This window comes from Stegodyphus dumicola, chromosome 7, assembly GCF_044657685.1.
Source record: "Stegodyphus dumicola isolate Sdum_Otavi_A_Nest chromosome 7, ASM4465768v1".
NCBI lineage: Eukaryota > Metazoa > Arthropoda > Arachnida > Araneae > Eresidae > Stegodyphus > Stegodyphus dumicola.
The window spans coordinates 99,831,566-99,844,207 of NC_140774.1; the positions used below are offsets into that span (position 1 = coordinate 99,831,566).

Consider the following 12,642-nt stretch of genomic DNA (forward strand, 5'->3'; position numbering starts at 1 on the left):
AAAAAGCTTAATATTCATTTGTTTACTTTATTAAACATTTCTTTTAACGCTCGCATGCGTAAAGCATACATTATGCATAGTCGAAATTAGAAAATTGCAACCAGAAAAATATTTGTTGTGCATTCGTGATATTTATAATGACGAAGAATTTGATTTAAATCATATCAAAGACGGAGTATATCGAGATGAAATACTACATTTAGTAAGGAATTATAAGCCGAATAAAATAAAAACATCTGCGCTGAAATTAAGGATAGTGCTGACAGATCAACTTCCAGTTCATTGCGCCCCGCGGCGTTCCTCCCCCCCACAGAGCAACGTGAAATTGATAAACATATTTCGGAATGGTTAGAGAAACAAAGGATATGCCTTTATCCATTTTTTGCAGCAATTCCACTTTTTGTTTGATGGACATCGAAACATGCTTTCACTTTATAGAGCCTTTGGTAGCTCCAGAATCGGAAATTCTTTTTGACATAATCGAAAGTTCAAGTTTGCTTTTATAAAATTGCTTTAACAGTCTGCAAAAAATAATAAGCCGGATTCAATTAGAAGATTAAGGAAAAACGCAGTCTGCAACGTTAACTGAAATAGATAATTAGATAAATTTAGCTTAGCTTATACCGTCCGTTATACATTAAACGCGCCTGCGTAAACGTATTATGCGCCTGCGTAAAGGTATTACGCGCATGCGTGAACGCGTTATGCGTTGACGCATGAGCAGAATGTTTTTAGCTTTGAGGTCCGAATTATAGAGCATTCCGGATTATACGCATCCGGATTAAAGACTTTTAACTGTATAATTTGCATTTATGATGTGATTATTTTTACCTATTTTCGTCGTTGTATAAAATTTATTTGGCTTTTTTACTGTACTGTCAAAGTCTTCTGTAATTAAAAAAAGATAAAAATAAAAATGTCAGCAATCTTACAAAAATTGTACAAAGATAAAAACTAGTATTCTAAGCCTATCCTTTATTATGCAGTTCTGTTTCTTCGTTTTTCACTTAAATATTATATTTTTAGTTGTATGTTAATTTTAGTAGAAAATATTTAATGATGTGATTCATAATCAAACAAGTTCAGTATGAAAGTACTTGAAATATTCTTTTCATCATTTTAATGTTAAGTATTTTTTAAATTCGGCATTCTGCATTCTGTTTTTTTTTTTTCTTTCCCCCCCCCCTAGAAACCAATTGTCTGTTGTCAGGTTCCTGTATTTCATAGCTTTGGAAATGTGCTTGGTGCTTTGGGCTCGGTTGTATTTCAAAATACTTGTATTTTTCCTTATGCTGGTTTTAATGCTGAAGCATCTTTAAGGACGATTGAAAAATGCAAGTATGTATGAAAAATTTGAAATCGTTTTGGCTACCTTTTGGTTTATATTTCTGTTCATTAATTAACAAATATAAAGAATTTTGTAAACAATTCTATTTCAACTAAATTAAAGCATTGAAATTAACTTTTATTTGCATAAAGGTCTGAAAAAATAGTAAGCCCATAAACACTATGTAATTACATTTCCGTTAATACTTATATGATCATTTTTTGCTGATCATTGTATGCCAATGTGCATGCTGTACACATTCACTAAATTGATAAACAGAAACTATGTATTATGTAAAATCTGTTTCTTGATTCAGACCTAAAAGTATGGTTTTCATTTACTGCCACGAATTTACTACATCACATTTAAAAAGAACAAAAGGAATTGCAAATTTTCTCACTAAGTATTTAAAATCAAGAGAGCTCTTGACTACTACTGCATATGAGCTGCTTCAGAGCTTCTTATTTCCTAAATTTATACTTTTGCTTAGGGCAAGCAGAATGGGAATATTGTTTCATGTGTTCTAGGCTCACAGTAACTTGTTTTTCTAAACTAACAAAATGCCGCTAAATAAAGCAAGAAATTAAATATCATCAACTTAACAACAAAAATTTGTATTTAGAGTCTAGTAGACAGGGACATAAATTAAGGATAATTCGGAGTCACGTGGAAATCGATCTCTAAAATAAATATATCACCTGTAAAATCACTACACACATCTTCAAGAGTCGTATGCAAATTTCAGGAAGTAACCAGATGACACCGATGGTACGTCACAATGACGAGAGTGTAAGAGAGTGATATATAAGGAATACAGGCAAAGAAGTAAAATTTTTCGCAGGCGCTTTATAAGCATTTCAGTGCAATAACCGAACAGTTATGACACAACGGACGCATTTGGATGATTTTTTACATGGTAGAATTATCGGCCGTCTGGAATGTGGGCGTACCCAACTGGAAGTATCAGACGAACTTGGAATTGCCCAGAGTGTCATTCTTCAGGCTTTGGCAACAATTCCAAGATGATGGTAATGTGAATAGACGTTACAGCACAGGTCGCCCCAGAGTTACAACGCCGAATGAGGACCGGTATTTGGCAGTTACTGCCAAAAGAAACAGGCGGAGCCCAGCCACAGACCTGTCTCTTCAGCCACTGGTACGACAATTTCAAGGCAGACCGTGTACAGATGCTTAGGGCAGATTGGTCTATATGCTCGTAGACCTGTCAGATGCGTTCCACTTACTGCAACTCACTGTCGCCTGCGGTTAGCCTGGAGTAGAGAGCATGCATTGTGGACACCGAAACAGTGGGCTTGTGCGATGTTTTCCGACAAGTCCAGGTTTAGCTTGCAGTCTGATTCTCGCCAGACTTCCATATAGAGAGCTCAGGTAGCCGTTACCACCAAGAAAACATCATTGAACGACACCATTACGGTGGTGCAGGAGTGCTCGTTTGGGGTGGAATTATTCTGGGTTCCAGAACTGACCTGCATGTTCAAATTGGAACCATGACAAGCCAAATCTATTGGGACGTCATTCTGGAACAACATGTACGTTTGTTTCGGGGCGCCACGGGCGCACAATTTGTGTTTATGGATGACAACGCCCGTCCTCACCATGCAAACATCGTAAGCGAATGCCTTCAATCGAAGGATATCACCCGTATGGATTGGCCAGCATTCTTACCGGACTTGAATCCAGTAGAGCACGTGTGGGATATGCTTCGCCGACGAGTTGCAGCCCGTCAACCTCCTCCTACATGTCTACCAGAACTTCGGAGAGCATTGCTTTTTGAGTGGTGTAATATCCCCCAAGATCAGATCGATAATTTGATACTCAGCATGCCTAGGCATTGTACGGACTGTATTGCATCGTCTGGGAGACATACAATGTATTAACAATCATACCAACCATGTAATATTGGTTTTTTTGTAAATAGGTTTTTTTTTTTTTTGTAATTTGCTCCAGGGAGAAAAAATCGCTAATTTTTTTAATAATACCAAATATATAGCATCTTTTTTTGCTCTTTACCTTTTGTTTAATAAAAATGCTTTACAAATAAGTCAAATTTGTTTGCTTCTAATTCTTCCTTTGCCTGATTTTGCATTATCCTTAATTTATGGACATGAGTGTAGTATGGCTCTTGTTTAGCTTGTACTATGTATATGTTTCCATTGTGTATTTACTCAAACTTGAATGTATTACAAAATAATAAACCTGTCAAATATGTAAAATAATTGCAAAAATAATTGCAAAATATACAAAAAATATACAGAACATTTCAATAAAATGAGGCAAAGGACAAATGCAGTTTCATACAAAACTGATAAAAACCAAAAAGTTGTTAAAACCAAAAATTAATAATAAATGACAAACAAATATTTTTATAAATTTACAATAACATATGTGTTGTCAATTCTAGTTAACTTTATCACATGAATACAGTCAAAAGTCGTTAATCCGGACTCGTCGGGACTTCCTCGATTCCGGATTATCGATTTTTCCGGATTATAGATCATCAGTTTAAATCTCGTAAGATGGCATGCAGAAATTCTAAAATTAAAAATGTGAAACCGTAATTTATGAAATAAAGAACAATTATGATCTAAAGGGTATCAAAATTTGCAAAAAGAAAAAGCTTAATATTTATTTGTTTACTTTATTAAACATTTCTTTCAATGTAAGTTGTTTAAGTTTTGCTTCGTTTCATGTGATAATACTTTCTATTTAATTCTATTAAACAGACATAATTTCTTGTTCAGTTACAAAGTTCCGCCGTTCAAGTCCTATAATTGCTGTGTCAAGAACACTGACTAATTTGTCAATCGAAATTTTTTTGTTTTCAATAACCTCTGTCACTTTTCTTCGCTATCGGAAGCGAATTATAATGATGAGGAACTTGTTTTAAATCATATCAAAGACGGAGCATATCGAGATGAAATACTACATTTGGTAAGGAATTATAAGCCAAATAAAATAAAAACATCTGCGCTGAAGATAAGGATAGTGCTGACAAATCAACTTCCAATTCATTAGGCGCCCGCCGCCAGCAACGTGAAATTTATAAACAGATTTCGGATTTCAAAACATACTTTCGCTTTAGATCCTTTACATATTAACAAATATATATCGGAAATTCTATTTGATATAATCGAAAGTTTAAGCTTACTTTTATAAAATTGCTCTTACAGTCTGCAAAAAATAATAAGCCGGATGCAATTCGAAAATTAAGGAACAACGCAATCATCAACATTAACTGAAATAGATAATTAGATAATTTTAGCTTATACGTCCATTATACATAAAATGCGCACGCGAAAACGTATTCTGCACACTCATATGCGCAGTCGTAAAAGGTCTTACGCGCACGCGTGAACGCCTCTGCGCATGTGTCAACGTGGCGCATGCGCAGAAAGTTTTTAGTTTTGATGTCCGGATTATAGATCATTCCGAATTATGGGTGTCCGAATTAACGACTTTTGACTGTAGTATAATATTTTAAAACTTAAGCAAAAAGTTCCTATTTAATATTTTTCAAGGCTATTAATTATTAAAAGGATTTCAGTAGGAAAGAAATATGAAGTTAGCATTTAATAACACAACTTTTTTTGTGTTAAAATGTTTTCTCTTTTCTTTCTGTTTAATACATTTATATAATTTTTTTTAAATCTATATTTTTATGCTTAAAACACTATACTTTGAATCACATGAAACAAAATTAAGTTTTTGTAAATGTAAGCAATATGTATATATCTAATTCACATAAAGACATGAGAATCATTAATGCTTATAAGCAACTCATTAACTGGGATATGAATGAGTCAAACGACCAGTATTGTGTAACTTACTACTTGATTGCTGTAAAGTCACTGAATACAGAGAGCCTTGAGAACATGTGCAGTATACTGTATATGTTCTGGTACATGTTACTGTGTTTTAAATGATTCCATATGAAATCAAATAGGGCTTGTATTACATAGGTTGTTTTTATTGCCTTCCTGGGAAATAATGTCTTAACTGCTCAACATATTTCATGACATCACTTGAAGTCATTAGTTTAAGTTAAAATGCAATTTCATGATTTCTCATATCTGATTCTTCATTTTTATATTTCACTGCAATGCACCCAGAGATTTCTCAATCACAGACTTCAGATTTCTCAATTATCTGGTTGTAATGAAAGTTTTCCACCAAAAAACGTTGTTGATAATGTTAGTGAAAAAAACATAAAAACAGATCCTTTAGTATGGGTAGTAATCACCGTCCAAATCTGTGATTTTCTGTTAATGTTTTGGTAGTTTTTCAAAGCCTTTGGCCCAGAAACTTGGTGGACAGGAGTCCAAAAACAGATCAATCTCATTTTGGACATCCTGTGCAGAATGGAAGATAGCACCAGCTGCAGGTGTTAAAAAAAAAAAAAAAAAAAAAAGTTTGAAGGAGCGATATCGGGGCTATATGTCGAGTGTGGCAGAAAATCCCATTCAAGTCCATATAGACTCCAGCTAGTGAATGCAGACACATGTGGTCTTGCATTATCTTTATGGAACATTGCCTTTTTGTGCCAGAACTCAGTTCAACATTTCTCCTTGATAGCAGCGTCAACACGGACTAACATCTCACTGTACACTTTACTGTCAAGGGTTTTACCTTTTCCAAATACTCTGTGTCGATACTACCACGGCAATCCCACGAGATAAAAAACATGAGTCAAATTGCACTTTGTGGTGCTGCCAGCGGGCTCACCGAGCTCAGACCAACTTCCTTTTCAGCCCATTTTGTTGAAGTAAATCCACTTTTCTGCATTAATGTGTCATGTCCCTGCATAAATGTAAATTGGTATTGTAATTAAATAAATGTAATTGATCCCATTATGTAACTGTAATCATATCTGGCTCTTGTATGCCTTCCAGTAATTTCGAGAAGTGGAAGGTATTAGAGATTTCTCAGTGACTGTGGAAATACTGTAAAAGACTGGATAGAGTATCAGTTTCTCAGTCATTTAGTTTAGCATAAGTTTGGAATAGTGAGATCTCCACAGGAGTTTTGCCTTTTTAGATAGATGCAATTTGCATTGCGTTGTGTTAAACATTCTTAGTAGTTCGAAGTGAAATTACTGATTGTTTGCCATGTGATACTGAGAAGAGCTGCACAAGTATTTTTGTGGAAAGCTTTCAGAACTGTAAAGTGTTTCTGTTTATAAAGTAAATTTTATCAATCTGCATGCATTCAATCTATTATGAGCCCATATGCTAGCAACATATTTTTATATTATATGAATAATCGAGTTTATTTTAGAAGTTTCATCTTATTGGTCTTTAAAAACTAGTTAATCCATGTGGGCTCTTTATTTATTGATGCCAGTCAAATTCAACACTTTTTGTAGATTCCCTGTAATTGCTGCTGAACAATATATATAAGTAAGTATTTTTCATTAAGGGCACTCAGACGGTATAGTGGTTAGGAAAGCCTGACTGCGATACCGAAAGGCCTAGGTTGGAATCACGGAGAAGGCATGGTTGTAACTGTCGTCAGGTGATAGTGGTCCACCTATTAGGTGCCTCTATAATAAAGAGACCACCACATCTGGCCTTGTATAGATTAATGGACTGTGTTACACTGTAACTGTTTACAATCTGCCACTGGAAAAAAAATTTTTTTTTTCATTAAGTAAATTTTGTTTTTATTTTTGGGTGCATCTCTCTGTATATTTGAAGCTGCAGGTATATTTATGTGACACCTTTTCAAATGTTTATGTGGAATCTAAAGGACCAGATGCAAGTTTTATTTTTCTGTTGTGTTTGATAAGTAAATTGATTTTCCATGAGATATTTGAAGTTATGTCATATAAAGATGGATATGGGCATTGGATGATAACATAGTGATGATACCATATTTTAAAATGGAGTATGGTGTCTTAAGATAAGATGCCAGAAGACTATTTTTAAGACAATGTGTAAAGGCAGGTATTCAGGTGGAACCTAAAAGATCAGATTGTAATTTTTCGGGAGGAGTGGTATATATTCTGTATATATTCAGTAGAGAAGGGTATATATTCTGTAAATAAGTTCAATTTTTAAAAAAATCTTTTGATGTTCCCTGTTTATCAGTATGCTACAGTAATTATTCTAAAAAGCTACATGAAGTTTGCCTAATTTTAAGTTTTACACTGGTGTATTTTTCTTTCAATTTAATTTCATTCAAATACTCAGTGCATAAAAATCTAATATAGAGTATCAGAAAATTATTCTCAACTTGATAATTTCTTATGCTTTTTGTGCATGATATAAGCAATTAAGCAATTGAAGCATCTGGGTATTACTCTAGTACTTGCTTGTCCACTTATTGTAACAGTTATTAATATTTTATAAACCCAAGATTACTTTTAAATACTTTATACATATTTTTAATTTTTTTTTTTTCCCTTTAATTTCTTATATATGTATATTACCTTATAGATGTACAGCAGTGTATGGAACACCAACTATGTTTGTAGACATGTTAAGCAATTACAAATTAATCAAACCCCATGTTTCATCATTAAAACAAGGTATTGCAAAATTATATATATTTGAAAGTAAAATTTCTGTTGTTTGATTCTTGTAAAAATTCTATGTTTTCTTTAGAATTTAATTATATTTGATCTAAGATTACATAGCAGAATATAAGTTGTTAAAATTGTTTTTGTTATAGAGAAAGATTAGGTTAGGTTAATTGTTTATGGTTAAGCACACTACAGAAATCTACCTAAAGGAAGAGATGCTTTTGTGGAGGATTTCTAAAGGAAAGATGTCTCGTATTCACGTTACATATTGGCAAAACATGAAAAATCTATGCCTTTTCATCAGTATTTAAATCAGAGGCATATTCCGAATTTCCACAAAGACCATGCTGTTTAATGTCAGATTTTTTAAAAAAAACTGCCTTAATGTTTGAGAGTTAGCATTATATGTACAGGGTGTCCATAATTAAACTTGAAATTTGCGAGCAGTCTGTAGCAAAAACTATACAGTGGAATTGCATGAAAATTGGGTATTGGCAGAATGAAATTATGGGAATTTTATCGAGGGGATAAAAAACAATGTGTTTTAAAAACCACCCCTAGGTAGCATAGCATAGCTTTAGTGAGAACATATAAATAATCTACAAAAGTTTACAAAACATGCTCGATATGATATCCACCATTGTCTGCTACCAATTGGAAGCGTAAAATCGCATGTTCGACTTTTGAAAGTAGAATGAAGTGGGGAATGTTATGCACATGACTTTCTATGCTCTCTTTAAGGTTGGATAGAGATGTGATGGGATTACGGTAGACCACGGCGTAGAGGTATCCCCAAAACCAAAGGCGCAAGGATTGAAGTCGGGGGATCTAGGAGTCGAAACTGTAGGCAATTGCCGGATGACAGTTCTATCGTCACTGAAATGGCGGCGGAACACTTGTTTCACACAACGGGCAATGTGTGAAGGAGCACCATCCTGCATTAACACTGTGGTTGTATCAGATCGCCTTGCCTTGAAGAGCCGAAATAACGGATTGCTCTAATAATGAAGCGTATCGTTGACCGGTAACGGTGCATGTTCACAAGGCCTGCGGCGCTGTGCTCTTCGGAAAAAAAAAAACGGACCCACAATGAAGGCTGCATTAAAGCCGAACCATACCGTTTCACGCCAAGAATGTAATGGAATTTGTAGGCAATGATGTGGGTTTGTTGCAGCCCAAGTACGGCAGCTGTGCGTCTTAACCGCACCTTCCATATAAAAGTGGCCTCATTGGTCCATAAAATGTTCTTTCATCATAATGGCCATTCATCCTAGAATTCAACTCGCGCACGAAACCGCAACGCAAAAGTTTGTCGACTATCCAGATCAGCTGGTAAGAGCTGCTGCACTAGCGACAGTTTATAGGGATAGTAGTGTAAGACCTTTTGAAGAATCTTATGAACCGTGGAAGGAGGTTGGTCAACAGAATTCAATTCGCCGAACACTTGTGCTGCCGATGGTTTGCGATCTGTCTTCCTCCATTTGCGTCGCTACATCATCCATTACCTGTGCAGCAACACACTTTCGTCCCCTTCCTGGCTGAATCCCCAAAGTTCCCATTGCTTCAAATTTCCTAATCATGCTTGTGTTAGTTCTTGACTAGTAAGTGGCTTTTTTCGTAACCGCTTCAAATACCAAAATTTCCACAATGCTTCGGTAGCAGAGTCTCCGTTTTGGCAAAACAATTTCACCATTAAAGCACGTTCCTGGAAAGTCAACGTCATCTTTTTTGACTTAGAAATGAGTATGACTGCGTACTTTAATACTTTGATATGCCTGTTTCAGCAGGAATTATATCCCGCTATTACAGGCACCTCAAATAACCCCTGTTAGAGGAGACATAACATATAGTGCTTCGCAGGAATACTTTGACAAGGAACTGCAGGAAGATTGTGTAGATGTGGCGCAGGCAAGTGTAAATGAAAATGTCGTACTTTGATATTGGCTGGAAGAAGTTAAGGTTATTTATGGGGGATTCTGATAAATGTGGGTTGCATAGGGCCTTAAAAATTGATGTCAATTTCTAGGACCTCGTACTTAAAATTGTCTGAATAATTTGCCTCCGCGTTGGTGATGGCTTTGCTGAAAAAATTATTCTTTAATTTACTGATGAATAACGCCAGACTTTGGAGTTTAAAGTCTCTGTGTAGCTGTTTATTTCGAACGACCCAGGGGGCTCCTGTGATTTTTCGTAAGTAGTTGTTTTGGAAAACCTGTAATTTATTTAATACGGAGGTGGGAACAGAGCACCATGCAGGGAAGGCATATGTTGTAAGGATGGGTTTTAATATTGATGTGTAAATGTGCTTCTTGCGAGCAAGATCCGGTGGTGAGGAGGCGTCAGAAAAGTTTCGGAGCTTCCTAGAGACTCCTATGGCTTTCCCGGTGGTCATGGAAATGTGAGGACCCCATGTAAGCGAACCGTTAAAACGAACTCCCAGGTATGTAGCTTTGTTTCATTAAAGAGGGTCAGATCTGCATCAATTTTTTTTTTCTGTGCCGTCCTATCAGTAATAATTTGGATTTTGTGGCATTAATGGACGATCTCCATTTGCGACACCCTTTCTCTATCTCGTGTGTGTGGTTTTGTATTCTGATCATGGCATGTCGTGGATTAAGTGAACTAGAAAGAATGGCGGTATCATCCGCGTAGAAGGCGGTGATGAAGTTCGTATTTTCAATCATAGGGAAATCGTTAATATATCTAAGATAGAGAATAGGCCCAAGGATGCTCACCTGGGGGTGCCGGTTTTAATTAATGTGTTTTCAGAATAAACATTACCCTGCATGGCATAGAAGGATCGATCACTTAGAAAGGAGTGAAGAACCAAAATCGTTTCCCTGGGGAGATCGAGGGAAGCAAGTTTGTAGATAAGCCCGTTATGCCAGACGTGGTCAAAGGCTTTTGCCACGTCCAGCATAAGAAAAGCAGTTGTCGGTGCTTATGAATAGCCGCGCTTAAAAATTCAACGATTCTGACAAGCTGAGTGGTTGTAGACAACCCTTTACGGAAACTAAACTGCTGGTTTGGAAGCGCGTTTAGGGCTGGCTGTAGTCCTCTGCAGATAATCCTCTCTAGGATCTTTCCCAATGCAGGAAGCAAGCTGATTGGGCAAAACCCATCCACTCTTGTATTATCTTTTCCGGGTTTGGGAATTAAGATGACAAGCGCTTGTTTCCACTCAGCTCGGAAATAGCATAGGTACAGGCAGACGTTGTAAATGCTACAGAGTTTGTTTATGAAGTTACCAGGCAGATATTTAATCATTGAATTAGGGATTTTGTCCTTCCGAGGTGCTTTTCTGTTATGAAGTTTAGCTATAATAGAGCTAACTTCTGTGGGAGAGGTAAAAACAGGGAGATTTTTGACACTGGGCTGGTTAATCCAATTATCGACAAACATGTTAATGTGATTGATGAAATTTCGGTCTGAAGGGGTCTTATTTGAAGTGAACTGCTTGGCGAAGTGGGTGGCAAAGGCTTTTGCTTTGTCTTTGTTGCTGTATTCGAATTCAATGTCGTCCTGTAGAGGTTTGTTGCTTGTTTTCGTCGACTTCATTAAACGGAGGGACTTCCAGAATTCTCCGTCTTCCGCATTTAATTTTTCAAGTTTATTATTCCAAAGTTTAGTCTGGTGGGAGTCAATTAACCTTTTAATATAGCAATTAAGTTTATTAATTTGCTATTTAATAGCCGGGTCACGTGAGTGGGTGAAGATCTTGCGGAGTCTATTTCGTGATTGGCTAATTAATTTAATTTCTTGCGGAAGTTTGAAGCAGTGTTTTTTATTAATAATTTCTGTAGTAGAATTTTGCAATACCTTATCAATGCAGGTGGTGATGCTTGTGATGGCCTGGTCGAAATCATGTGTATTTTTAAGTAGTTCTATTTTGGGGAGGTGATTGTTAATTTCGGATTTGAATTTGTCCCAATCAGTAATTTTGTAAGTGGTGTTGGCTTCAGGCCTGCTAATACTCAGGTATGCCAGAACTGGCACGTGATCTGAAGAAAGGTCATTGATTACTTCCGTAAAAGATCGGTAAGTTATCAGATGTGAGGAAAAGATCCAGAATGTCTGGATACTATCTTGGGTGAGTAGGCCGGAAAGTAAAATCTTCTGGGGTTGAATGTAATATGGGTAATTGAACAAGAAGTTCTGAAGGATTTCACCGTTTTTATTTGTTTTGCGGCACCCCCAGCTAAGGTGTTTAGCATTAAAATCACCTCCGATTATGGTGATAAAGGGGTTATTTAGTAAATTCTGTAAGTGCTGATCTTGCAGCCTGAGATCTGAACTTTTGTAAAGGGCGCATACAATCATATTTCCCCAAATAGAATCCGTACGACTACCCTTACTTCTTCAAACCCATGAGAATCGTCAGAAGTGTAGAAGCAGGAGTCCAAACTCCGTTTAACATAGATTACGGCACCTCCGCCTCTATGTCTGATCTTATCGCAGCGTTTACTGCAATAGTTAGCAATAGTCAGGGAGTGCGCTGGCGTAGCGTGTCTCATTGATTAGTGCAATGTCAATGTTGTAGTGGGTGAGAAAATCCTGCAGTTCTCTAATTTTGGTGATAATGTTCTGCGCATTCCATGTCATGATTGTCATTGGGGTCGTTTTTACTAAGGACCTACGATTCATAATTTATCTGTTTCGCGCCTCACTGTATTTTGCTTTTCAGCCATGGTAGTTGTATTGCGTAGAAGCGCTATAAGATCAGAGAGGTTCTTCATGACCTGCTGAGCGTCCGCTACAGCTTTCTAAATTTTCC

General features: G+C 36.4%; 1 protein-coding gene across 10 annotated transcripts in view; it reads left to right on the top strand.

Moving 5' to 3' along the window:
* LOC118183342 (medium-chain acyl-CoA ligase ACSF2, mitochondrial-like) overlaps positions 1 to 12,642 on the top strand; it is a 168,135-nt gene that overhangs the window by 46,778 nt on the left and 108,715 nt on the right. For 9 of the 10 annotated variants that reach the window (XM_085820633.1, XM_085820635.1, XM_085820636.1 and 6 more), the window contains 2 exons: positions 1,190 to 1,338; positions 7,783 to 7,874. In XM_085820633.1, the coding sequence (XP_085676759.1) occupies positions 1,190 to 1,338; positions 7,783 to 7,874 (241 nt within the window). The remainder of the gene's footprint in view (positions 1 to 1,189; positions 1,339 to 7,782; positions 7,875 to 12,642) is intronic. The other variant, XM_085820639.1, reaches the window with a different exon arrangement.